At 45.8% G+C, this 13,331-nt stretch overlaps 1 protein-coding gene across 5 annotated transcripts in view; it reads left to right on the top strand.

The window, feature by feature from the left end:
- The window catches only part of RBBP8 (RB binding protein 8, endonuclease), a 98,107-nt gene that overhangs the window by 16,816 nt on the left and 67,960 nt on the right, over positions 1-13,331 (top strand). For 3 of the 5 annotated variants that reach the window (XM_036321908.1, XM_036321911.1, XM_036321912.1), the window contains exons 1-2: positions 3,024-3,160; positions 7,287-7,495. In XM_036321908.1, the coding sequence (XP_036177801.1) occupies positions 7,387-7,495 (109 nt within the window). In that variant the 5' untranslated portion in view covers positions 3,024-3,160; positions 7,287-7,386. Of the gene's footprint in view, positions 1-2,451; positions 2,563-3,023; positions 3,161-7,286; positions 7,496-13,331 lie in introns of those variants that run through there. The other 2 variants (XM_036321909.1, XM_036321910.1) reach the window with 2 other exon arrangements.

The raw sequence follows: 13,331 nt of genomic DNA on the forward strand, positions 1-13,331 counted from the left end.
CCTCAAGTGATGCCCAATTCATTTACCCACAGAGTACCTCCTTTATGGCAGGCACTCAGGTAGTTTCTGAAGTAAAAAGGTTGTGACATCACCCTAGCCGGTTTGGCTCAATGGATAGAGCATCGGCCCACTGACTAAAGGGGTTCAAGTTTGATTCTGTTCAAAGGCATGTAGCTTAGTTGCAGGCTCGATCCCCAGGCTGGGTGGTGGCAGGCAACCAATTAATGTATCTCTCTCACATCGATGTTTCTCTATCCCTCCCTCGTCCTTCCACTCTCTCTGAAAATCAATGGAGAAAATATCCTCAGGTGAGGATTAACAAAAATAAAAAGGTTTTGACCTCAAGAAATTTACAGTCTGCCTGGGCAGGTGTTGCTCAGTGGTTGAGCATTGACCCATGAACCAGAAGGTCACCGGTTCCATTCCAGATCATGGCACATGTCCTGGTTGCAGGCTTGACCCTCAGTAGGGGGAGTGAAAGAGGCAGCCTATGGATGATTTTTCTCTCATCAATGTTTCTCTCTGTCCCTCTCCCTTCCTCTCGCTCTAAAAATCAGTAACATTAAAAAAGGATTAAATAATTTAAAGTATAATAAATGTAAGATGGGAAGGTACATAGTGCTCAAAGAGTATCTAATAGAAGAGACTATTAAAACAAGATAAAAGGATTAGTAATCACTAGGCATAGGGTGGGGAAAGGTTTGTTTCAGAATTCCAGAGGCAACAGCATGCAAAGCCCTAGGATTATCAGGCCAGTGAGGCCAGAGGGCAGAAAATGTTTGGAAATGAACCTGGGGAAGCAGGAGAGGCAGTTTAAAAGGGCTTTCTTCAGGATAACAGTAAGCCACTGAAGGGGTTTAGGCAGCATAGTGCCATTATCAAACTTATTTTTCAAGATTATAGTAGCTATAGTGTAGAGGGGTGTTCTCAAAGTAGGCAAAACTTAAATGGGAGAAGATACTAGATTTTAACTTTTTCTCATCCTTTAAAAAATGTCTTTAAAGTATGTGTTATAATAGTCATCATGTATTAGCTCAGATGTATTAATAAGGGCTAGTGTTTACTGAATACATACTACCTATCTGAACGCTCTACTAAGCAGTTTACATAGTTAACTCATTTACTCTTCATAACTCTGTGAGGTTGGTACTATTATTATCCTCATTTTACAGATAAGAAAAATGAGACAGGTTAAGGTCACATAGGAAGTATGAGAGCCGGATTCAAAGCCAGGATGTCTGGCTCATTAGATTATATACCACTTTTCAGCAATACATGTATACAACTTAAAAATACACATGAATTGAGAACAGATGCTTAAAACTCCTCCTGAACACCAGTTTAGGTGGGGTTGTTGGTTGGGTGGGTATGAACAGCAGACTAGGTGAGAGATAATGGTGTCCTGAAATACGGGGGGAGTAATGAAGAGAAGGGGATGGATTTGGGAGATAATTGGTGAGTAAAATGGACAGGACTTGGTGATAGACTGGGTATGGGGGTTAAGGGAGAAGGAGCCAAGGATGATTCTTTTGATTCTTGACTTACATAAATGGATTGGACAATGAAGCCGCTGACAGAGGCCAGAGCAGCAGGTTAGGTCATTCAGTTATGACAGTTTTTCTTTGGACCACAAGCACACTGTCCTTTCAATGTGCCATTAAAAGACAAACTGATTACAGGGTCTTTCCATTTGTAACAAAACTCTCCATTTTCATTATAACATTTTTACAAGCAATTATATCTCCTACGTTGTATTAAAAATGGCATGGTCAAATTTTCACCCATTTTCTCTAAAGGTGAAATGAATTAAGTCATAAAAGTTGGAAGTGGATGATGTTTGCTATAATAGGGCCATGAAAGTTCAACAGTCCTCTTCTTTAAAGATACCAGCGTCCTATAGGTTTGCTAAAATGGTTCAGGAGCATCCTATTACGTTCCATCACAAGAAGTAAGCTGTGATATTCATTCCTGAAGATAGACAGTGATTGGAAAAATTACTTGTACATTTTGTATTTATGATTTTCTAAATACTACTTAACCTTTTAAAGTTTATAGTATTGCCCTCTGTCTTCCTCCCAGGTCTTAGAAGAATCCCAGAAAAGAATTGAACTGGTTTAACAGATCCTGTGATTCTACTCTATTCTGTTTATTTCCTTCAACTTCATTTGTAGAATTTCTAATGCTAAAACGCTTCTTTCAGAAATCAAGATAAACAGGAAAACATATTAACAGTTCGAATGTTACTAGCCACAGGAAATGCTGATTTAAAAAAAACACCAAATTGGGTAACTCAGCTGGTGAGAGCATCATCCGGATACGCCGAGGTTGCGGTCGGATCCACCAATGAATGCACGGAGGGTTGCGACAACAAAATCGATGTTCCTCTTGCCCTCTCTCTTCCTCTCTCGCTCAAACAAAACAAAACAAAAACTAATCTATTGCTCCAACAAATAATGCTGGTCGCTTTGGTCCCTTATTTCAGGTTCTCCAGAAACTTCCCACTACACCTCAGCAAAATAGACATCGTCTTGCCGCCGGGTCCGGCCCATCACCGAACTGCAGGTAACAGTGACAAGGCAGCGAACTGCGTTAAGTAGCCCTCCCCTCCCTCCTCCGTTCATTTAACCTCCCCTTCGGTACAGGCCACTCATATGCTTTCCCCGAAATGTGCTCAGTCAGACACGTGTATAAATTCCGCGTCACACCAAGGAATCGATTCTTCCCAAACGAAGCCTCGTGAGCTTCCCGCCCGGCGTCCCCAAAACGCGGCGGCGGTCGCCAGCTCCCGGAGCCGCCCCGCTCGTCGGCGTCAGCAGCCTCCGCGGGGCCGCCGTGTGGACCCCGCTGCTCCGCGGCCGGCCCGAGGCCGCCACCTCCCTGCGCGGCGGCGGGAAGGGGCGGGAGCTCCCCGGAACACCCACGTGACGTCGCACGGGCTCGAGGAGGGGCAGGTTCGGCCGCCTCCGACCCGGCCGGCGGCCCTCGGGCCCGGCCCCACCCCCGGAAAGCGCGGGCTGCCCTGAGGGGCCAGCTTTCCCGCCGCGCGTTTGGCAAGTCAGGGAGGGGGAAGGGAGAAAAGCCAGCGGCCGTCTCCTCACAGCCCGGACGCGCGCCGGCATCCGCGCCGGCTTCCGAGAATCTCGAGGCAGCCTTGGAAGCCGTGAGTAGAAGGAAACTCTTTCCCGCGACCCGGAGCGCTGGGTCGGAGAGGCCACTTCCGGCCTGGGGCCGCGCGCTGACCGAGGGCGTGTGGCCCTCGGCGTGGGGAGGGCCGTGTGGCTCTGGGGTTGAGCAGGAGTAAGTCCTAGGGCCGGGCGCCGGCTGGCTGGAGGGGGGAGAGGGCGGCTCGCGCTCGGGCTGCTGCTGGATCTCCCGCGTCCGCTTTGGACTGGCGTCCCGGCGCCGAGCCCGCCCCGCGCCTGCGCAGACGCCTGCCCCGCGCGGGCGTGGCCCCTCGCGCTTGCGGTGCCAGGCGCCCTGTGAGCCTCAGGGGAGTGAGTCCGCGGGAGGTGAGGCTGACGGCTGAGGGTCCCGGACTGGGAGCCTGTGGACCTCGGCTTTGCCAGTAAGAGCACCGCCCAAGTCCCGTCCGGTTGAGGGCTCCTGCGTGGCTCGAGGCACGGCTCTTGTCTGGCCTGTGTGAGAGTGCGGGTGGTGTGACGGGTGATGTTCTATCGAGCGCCTTCGGTGTGGTGGCCGACACGCTGCGGGATGCACGGAGGTGTGTCCTGTGACCACAGCCCTCGGGCCCAGGACGCGGCTGGAGAGGCCAGAGGCACATCTCTGAGATCTCAGCGCGCACCGTCGTGCCCTGAATAACGGTTCACTGCCAAAGAGATGCCCACAGAAAGCGCCGGGCGTGCCCCATAGGGTGGAGATGGTTTTGTGAGCCAGAATTTGCAAGTTTAGTATTGATGAATTGTTTGGGGGGGGGCTGGGGAGGGGGAAGGGGGAGTAACTTTTTTACCACCTCTGAAGATATATTTCTTAAAGGACACTTTTTTACACTATTGGTTTTAAATTAATACTATTCATTTAAAAATCCATATAAGTAACTAAAACTTTTGTTTGACACTGTTTATTTAATAGGAACAATGAATTTACCTGGTTTGCGTTACTTAGCAGTATTTTGTAGTTATTGGCACCTCGACTTGAGTTCCAGCTGTGATAAAGCCTTTTCCCATCAATATCACCTTGGAGTCAATCTTTTAAGCCTGTTTCTCCAACTCTAAAATGAAATTAATAATAGTAGCTGTTTTATGGAGTTCTGAAAATTAGGATAAAAATGAATATAGAACATCATGATTCTTGGCATATAGTGAACACTTAATAAGTGGCAGCTTTTATTGACAGTAGTATTGGCCCATTGATTTATCTTTTAGGGTTAAGAAATAGAATACAAGTCCTAGCCGGTTTGGCTCTGCGGATAGAGTGTCGGCCTGTGGACTGAAAGGTCCAGGGTTCGATTCCGGTCAAGGGCACATGCCTGGGTTGTGGGCTCGATCCCCAGTAGGGGGCGTGCAGGAGGCAGCCGGTCAATGATTCTCTCGCATCATTGATGTTTCTATTTCTTTCCCCCTCTCCCTTCCTCTCTGAAATCAATAAAAAATATATTTTAAAAAGAAAAAAATAGAATACAAGTCTCTTTGGAAATAAAACTGTACTAATACAATGCACCCAGTCCCACTTTTTAAAAAAACCAACCTATATAATAAAGAGTTAATATGCAAATTGACTTTAGCACCCTCGCAAAAGATGGCCTGCAGGGGAGGGCAGTTGGGGGCAATCAGCCTGCAGGGGAGGGAAGTTGGGGCCAACCGGGCTGGCTGGGGAGGGCAGTTGGGGGTGATCGGCAGGCAGGGGAGGGCAGTTGTGGGGGACCAGGCCTGCAGGGGAGGGCAGTTGGGGGCGATCAGCCTGCAGGGGAGGGCAGTTGGGGGCAACAGCCTGTAGGGGAGGGCAGTTGGGGGGGACTGGGCCTGCAGGGGAGGGCAGTTGGGGGCAATCGGGCTGGCAGGGGAGGACAGTTGGGGCGATCGGCCTGCAGAGGAGGGCAGTTGGGGGCAATTGGGTTGGCAGAGGAGCAGTTAGGCATTGATCAGGCTGGCAGGGGAGTGGTTAGGGGGTGATCAGGCTGGCAGGCAGGCAGGCGAGCGGTTGGGAGCCAGTGGTCCTGGATTGTGAGAGAGGGATCGGGCCTAAACCAGCAGTCGCACATCCCCCGAGGGGTTCCAGATTGGAGAGGGTGCAGGCTGGGCTGAGGGACCCTTATGGATGAATTTCGTGCACCGGGCCTCTGGTTATGAAAATAATAAACGTACACAAGAGAGACACTAAAATTAAGAACGCCCTCATATACCTGCCCATCCATTGTCCACCTTCAGTTATTACCCAAGTGCAGCCCTTCTTGTTTCATCTCCCCACCCAGCATCCTTTTGTTCATTTTAGCTGGAGTATTTTAAAGCAAATCTCAGAGAACATGTCAATTTACCTGTAAACACCTCAGTATATACCTTTTTATCAGATAAAGGACTTTTTAAAAAATATATTTTACTGATTTTTTACAGAGAGAAAGGGAGAGTTAGAAACATTGATGAGAGAGAAACATCGATCAGCTGCCTCCTGCACACCTCCTACTGGGGATGTGCCCACAACCAAGGTACATGCCCTTGACCGGAATCGAACCTGGGACCTTTCAGACCGCAGGCCAACGCTCTATCCACTGAGCCAAACCAGTTAGGGCAGGACTTTTTTTTTTTAACATGACCACATCATTATCATACCCAAGAACATTAAAAATAATTCCCTAATATTGCCTAAAATTCAGCCTATATTCCATTTTCACTGATTGTTTCAAAAAAGTATAGTCACAACTTTTGAAAACTTAATAAAAGTAGTTTTATTTTTGTAATACTTTAGTTTTATTTTTTAAATATATTTTACTGATTTTTTTACAGAGAGGAAGGGAGAGGGATAGAGAGTTAGAAACATCGATGAGAGAGAAACATCGATCAGCTGCCTCCTGCACGCCCCCTACTGGGGATGTGCCCGCAACCAAGGTACATGCCCTTGACCGGAATCGAACCTGGGACCTTTCAGTCCGAAGGCTGGCGCTCTATCCACTGAGCCAAACCGGTTAGTGCTACTTTACAGTTTTAAAAATTTGTTTTATTATTGATTGATTTTTTAGAGAGAGGCAGAGATAGATTTATTATTCAACTTATTGATGCATTCATTAGTTGCTACTTGTATGTGCCCTGACTGGAGATCCAACCCACAATGTCAGCATATTGGGGATGGATGGCAGTCTAACCAGCTGAGCTACCTGGCCAGGGCTGCAGTACTTTACAGTTTACCAAGTGGATTCACACATCATCTTGCTCCCTTTAGAAATATCACCTCTTATTTTAGCTTCTTCATCAGAGACCTCAAGAAATGGTTAGCAAAAGACATATCAGTTTGGGTACTTGTTGGTAAGGCATTGACTAAGGAACCAGATGTGAGGTTTAATAAACTTGTTAATCATTTTACTTTTTTAATGGCAGCTAGTTAATGGTTTCAATTTAAGAACACATTAAAATATTTATTAATTCACTTTAACTTCTTAATAGCCTGTTGCTTCCTTCAAGGGCTATACAAATAATCAACCTTTTCACCGTTGCTCTGAGAGAGGTACAAAATACCTTAACCCTAGTTGCCTTGTTATTAAATGTTTCTGTGTTCATAGATCTTTGCTGTATCTGTATCTTGCTCACTGACTTCATGAGAAAGTTATTCAGATACTCATATGTGTTAATACGTCAATCATCTTTCTTGTTCTTTATAATGTATGTGGCTTTGTATGTATGTAGATGTGTGTGTGTGTGTGTGTGTGTGTGTGTGTGTGTGTGTATAGAATGGTTAAGTCAAGATGCTTTAGAATGTTTTTTTCCATTTTTGGTTCAATATATTGTTGCATTCTATATCAATTTAAAAGTTTAAAAAGCAAATTCTTTTAGAATGGTGTATCAATATTGATGTCTATATTAGTATCCTTTCATTTTAACATAATCTAGGTAATTACTTTTTTCTAGGAGGAATAAGAGAAAATTTGCCTGAAAATTTAGCTTAACTAAAATCCAGGTTATTAAAATCAGAGCTTTTTTCACCATAATCCTCTTTCTTCACACCCCTCCTCCCCCCAATCCTCAACGTTACTGATTATAAGTCAATTAGGAAAACTGGCTGGACTCAAATTACATAAAGGTAAATGCAGGATTTATTTATGTTGTAATCTGTCATTTCAGGTATTTCAGCTGTCCAAAGACAACTTCATACCTGTATAATGTAACAGAAAAAGTCAAAAATACATTAGGCAAATAGAACTGTGGAGCATATTCAAGCAAGATGAACGTCTCTGGAAGCAGTTGTGGAAGCCCTAGTTCTGCAGAGATATCTAATGACTTTAAGGATCTTTGGACAAAACTAAAGGAGTGTCACGATAAAGAAGTACAAGGTAACATATTTTCTTCAATATTTACCACAACAGCATTGTACTGAGACTGTAATAATAATAACTAATTTTGTCTGACGGTTCAAAGGTCTCATTTTTAAGGTATCTGTGCTATTATAATTTTTTGTGATTCATTTTTATGGTTAAGTTGTAGCTTTTCACCTACAGACAACTACTACAGTATGTAGCTTTTGCACAGTTTAATAGTTACTTGTAGTAATATGTATGGTATAATTGAAAGAGCATAGAATTTTTTAACTGAATATCTGGATTTGAATTCTGATTTAATTAATCTACACGCTCTCTGATCTCAAGTTACATAACTCTAAACTTAATTAATTCATCTGAGAAATCTTTGGGAATCTACTTGATACCAATACTTAGATACTAAGGCAAATGACAGTTTGCCTTCAAAGAACCTGCAGTCTGATAGAGTCATATGAACAGATCATTACAGTGTAATGAAATAAGAGTTTAAAGTTTATATGAAATGCAGTTAGTGAGCAGATGATATAGCAGTCGTGGTTAGTATGAGTATGTGAATATTGGTGATTGTGTTAAAGTGTATTCCATATAAAGGAATGTTCTATTGAAGCTAAACTCAAGGTTTGATATTAAGCTTTAATATACCTATTTAATTCTGTAACTTTACTGTAATACATTTTTGTCATGGGTGGGAAATGCTTCATATTGTATTTGTTTCTTGCAATCATAGGTTTAATTCTATACTACTTTATAGTTTTAACATTATACTGGAGTTCCATTAAAACATAATCCACCTGAATCTGAAGTATAATATGTGGGTCTATGTTAGCACTTTCCCATGGTATATTTAGTTTGGTAAAATCTCATGATAATGGACTCATTAATTAATGAGTTCTGAAAAATGAACCCAGAAATATTCTTGTAAGTCCCAGTGTACTTGGAGATAATTGTTCAAGAAATGTTTTGGACGGCACTTATTATGTGCCAGTCCTTTATGAATAAAAATGAATCATATACAGTCCTGGTTTTAAGGGATTTTGTAGTGTATCATTTTATCTGGGAATATAAAGGAAGAACCAGGTGTATATGTTGAGGGCAGAGTGGGTGGTTTACTGATAGACCAGGCTTTGTAATTGGATTAAGTCTAATTAACTAGTATGTACTATGCTGAAGGCAAGTTGTCATCATACTTTGTCTTTAGGATTAAATCTAAAAACTTTCATCTTTCATTGATTGCAAGTGGATGGAAATAGTGCTGAGCTGAGAATGAGGCCATGTGATGGAGTGGTTAAATCCATGAATTCTCCATCTAGACTACCACTATTCGAAAGCCATGTCCACCACTTGAATAGAGGTGGTGACCTTGTGCAAGTATTTAACTTTATACTGCCTCAGGTTCCTTATCCTATATAATAAAAGCCTAAAATGCAAATTGACCGAACAGTGGAATGACCTGTTGCTAGGACGCGCACTGACCACCAGGGGGCAGGCACTCAACAAAGGAACTGCCCCCAACCTGCAGGCCACAGGCCGGCCAACGTGGGTGCCAGCGGGGGGCCCCTGATCACCCTGCCGGTCGCTCCACAGATCGGCCCTGATGGTCAGCCAGGCCTAGGGACCCTACCCGTGCAAGAATTTTGTGCACCGGGCCTCTAGTCTATAAAATAAAGATACTAATAATAGCTACCTCATTATATTAAACTAGAGGCCCACTGCATGAAAATTCATGCACTTAAGTGGTGGGGGACATCCCTCAGCCTGGCCTGCACCCTCTCACAGCCTGAGAGCCCTCAGGAGATGTCCAACTGACGGCTTAGCGCTGCCAAGGAGGCGGGAGAGGCTCCCACTACCACTGCTGCACTCGTAGCCATTAGCCCAGCTTGTGGCTAAGCAGAGCTTCCCCTGTGGGAGCACACTAACCACCAGGGGGCAGCTCCTATGTGGAGCGTCTGCCCCCTGGTGGTCAGTGCGCGTCATAGTGACTGGTCGTTCCACCGTTAGGGTCCATTTGCATATTAACCTTTTATTATATAGAATAGCTTAATACATTTAATGCATTGGAAGAATGTCTAGCACATAGTAGGCAATGTTTCTGTTAGCTGTTGCTATCATTCTGAAGCAGCAAGGATTTGTACTATCAATTCCCAGCTGGAGACAATGGGTTACTACAAAAAAGTTGTAACAGATGTTTCACATACTGATTACTTATTAATCTCCATGGTACTTTTTTTTTTTAACTCCTGATTTCTTGGAGGAAACAGAAAGAATGACCAAAATAATAATATGAGAAAATTTAAATTTAAATGTTTAGGAAATCTTAGAAAATTCTTACTTTCAATTTTCGGGGGGCAGGTGACAGGGAGAAGTGAGGATACTTACTTTAAGAAAAATTGTCATGAAATATATATACATAATATAACATCTTAACCATTCTTAAGTGTACAGTTTAGTGGTATTAAATACATTCATAATATTGTGTAGTCATCACCAACCATCCATCTCTATAATTCTTTTCATCTTGTGAAACTGAAACTCTATATCCACTAAACAATAACTCCCTGTCCAACCCTCCCTCCAGCCCCTGGCAACCACTATTCTACTTTCTGTCTATGATTTTGACTACTCCATGTACCTCATATAAGTGGAATCATACAGTATTTGTCTTTTTTGTGATTGGCTCCCTTTACTTAGTATAATGTCCTCAAGGTTTATCCATGTTATAGCATATTTCAGAATTAACTTTCTTTTTAAAATAGAATTTCTAATTTTCCATAGTATGTACATGCCATATTTTGCTTATCCATTCATTTACTGGTGGACATTTGGGATGCTCTTTTAGCTGTTGTGAATAATGTTGGTTGTTGTGAACATGGATATACAAATATCTCTTCAAGATTTTGTTTTCATTTATTTTGGGTATACATAAAAGTTGAATTGCTGGATCATATAGCAATTCTATTTTTGACTTTTGATGAGCTTCCATACTGTTTCCCCTTGTGGCTACATTATTTTACATTCTCACCAACAATGCACAAGGGTTTCTATTTCTCTACATTCTGCCCAAAATTTGTTATTTTCTGTTTTTCTTTTCCTTTCGTTTTCTCTCTTTCTTTATTCCTCTCTCTCTCTTTCTCTCTCTCTGGTAGTAGCCTCCCTAATGGATGTGAGGTGGTATCTCATTGTGGTTTTCATTTGCATTGCCTTACTGATTAGTGATGTTGAACATCTTTTCCTGTACTTATTTGTCATATGTATATCTGTGGATAAATGTCTATTCAAGACTTTTTTAATCAGGTCGCATTTGTTTTGTTATTGAGTTACAGGAATCCTATATAATCCTATCTAATAAAAGAGAAACATGGTAATTAGCGTACGACCGCTACCCTTCCCATTGGCTAATCAGGGCAATATGCAAATTAACTGCCCGCCAAGATGGCGGCCGGCAGCTAGGCAGCTGGAAGCTAACATGAGGTTTGCTTGCTTCAGTGACGGAGGACTCCATCGTTCCCCGCCTGCTGCTGCCAGCCTCTGAGCTGCAACTCTAAGCAACTATGTTACAAATGTAGAAGCTAAACAAAACCCCAGAAACCTGCTTTAGTCCGCCGGACTTCAGCCAGCAGGATCGCAACATTGTTTCAAATACAGAAGGTAAACAAAGGCCAGAAACCTGCTTTCAGCAGCGGAGGCCTAAGAGCTGGAGCCAAGCCTCAAAGCTAAAGCTGGCCCAGAATGAAAAAAAAGAAAAGAAAAAAAGGAATGGTTGGGAGCGTCAGTCACCCGCCAGCCTGAAAACAGCCCTCAGCCCCTCACCCAGACTGGCCAGGCACCCAAGTGGGGACCCCCACCCTGAAGGGTGTGTGACCAGCTGCAAACAGCCATCATCCCCTCACCCAGACTGGCCAGGCACCCCAGTGGGGACCCCCACCCTGATCCAGGACACCCTTCAGGGCAAACCAGCCGGCCCCACCCGTGCACCAGGCCTCTATCCTATATAGTAAAACGGTAATATGCCTCCCAGCACCGGGATCAGCGGAGCCGAGAGGCCTCCCAGCACCGGGATCAGTGTGACAGGGGGCAGCGCCCAAACCCCCTGATCGCCCTGCAGCTCTGTGTGTGACAGGGGGCGGGGGCACAACCTCCCTATCGGCCCTGCTCTGTTCATGACAGGGGAAGGCGCCCCAACCCCCTGATCAGCCCTGCTCTGTGCCTGATAGGCGGGAGCTCACCAACCCCCTGATCGCCCTGCGGCTGTGTGTGTGACAGGGTGCGGCGCCCCAACCCCCTGATCAGCCCTGCTCTGTGTGTGACAGGGGACAGCGCCCCAACCCCCTGATCGGCCCTGCTCTGTGTGTGACGGGGTAGAGCCATAACCTCCCCATCAGCCCTGCCCTGAGTGTGAGAGTGGCGGTGCCCCAACCCCCTGATCGGCCCTGCTCTGTGGATGATAGAGGGCAGCGCCCCAACCCCCACCCCACGGGCCCTGCTCTGTGTGTAATGGGGTAGAGCCATAACCTCCCCATTGGCCCTGCCCTGAGTGTGACAGTGGCGGCGCCCCAACCCTCTGATCGGCTGTGCTCTGTGGGTGATAGAGGGCGGCGCCCCAACCCCCTGATCCACCCTGCTCTGTGTGTGACAGGGGGCGGTGCCCCAACTCCCCTATCGGCTCTACTCTGTGAGTGACCGGGGGGAGCTCCTCAACCCCCTGATTGGCCCTGCTCTGTGTGTGACAGGGGCGAGCTCCCAACCCCCTGATGGGCCCTGCTCCGTGCGTGACAGGGGGCAGCGCCCCAACCCCCTGATTGGCCCTGCTCTGTGCGTGACAGGGGGTGGCGCCGTAACCTCCCCATCGACCCTGCCTTGAGTGTGACAGGGGGCAGTGCCCCAACCCCCCAATCGGCCCTACCCTGAACATGACTGAGGGTGGCATCGCAACCTCCCAATCCGCCCTGCTCTGTGCATGACAGGGGACGGCGCCCCAACTCCCCAATCGGCCCTGCTCTGAGCCCGACCAGGGGCTGCACCTAGGGATTGGGCCTGCCCTCTGCCACCCGGGAGCAGGCCTAAGCCAGCAGGTCGTTATCTCCCGAGTGGTCCCAGACTTTGAGAGGGCACAGGCCGGGCTGAGGGACCCCCCCCTCCTCCCCGAGTTCACAAATTTTTGTGCACCAGGCCTCTAGTCCTATATAATAAAAGGCTAATATGCAAATTGACCAAACAGTGGAACAACCAGTCTCTGTGACGCGCACTGACCACCAGGGGGTAGATGCTCAATACAGGAACTGCCCCTAGCCCGCAGACCCCAGGCCAGCCAAGGCAGGTGCCAGCGGGGCCCCCACCCCGATTGCCCCACCGGTCGCCCCGCAGAGGAAGGCAACCAGCTGCAGAGGACAGGGCCAGCGAGTGGGCGGCACCAGGCTAGCCAAGGCGGGTGCCAGTGGGGCCCCCCCAATCACCCCGCCAGTCACCCCACAGAGTGGCCCTGATCGCTGACCAGGCCTAGGGACCTTTCCCATGCATGAATTTCATGCATCAAGCCTCTAGTTATTTGTATATTTTGGATAGTTATAGTTCCATGTAAGTATATATATCAATCTCATTAGATATATGATTTGAAAATACTTTCTCCCATTCTCTGGATTGCTTTTTCAATATTAATTGTGTCCTTTGATGCACAGGATATTTTAATTTTGATATAGTGCAATTTATCTCTTTTGTTGTTGTTATTGCCTGTACTTTTGATATTATATCCAAGAAATCATTGCCATATCCAATGTTATTAAGCTATTGCCCTATGTTTTCATCTAATAGTTTTATAGTTTTAGCTAGTATGTTTAGCTCTTTGATCCATTTTGAG

The sequence above is a fragment of the Myotis myotis genome, unplaced genomic scaffold, assembly GCF_014108235.1.
Source record: "Myotis myotis isolate mMyoMyo1 unplaced genomic scaffold, mMyoMyo1.p scaffold_m19_p_9, whole genome shotgun sequence".
Taxonomy (NCBI): Eukaryota; Metazoa; Chordata; class Mammalia; order Chiroptera; family Vespertilionidae; genus Myotis; species Myotis myotis.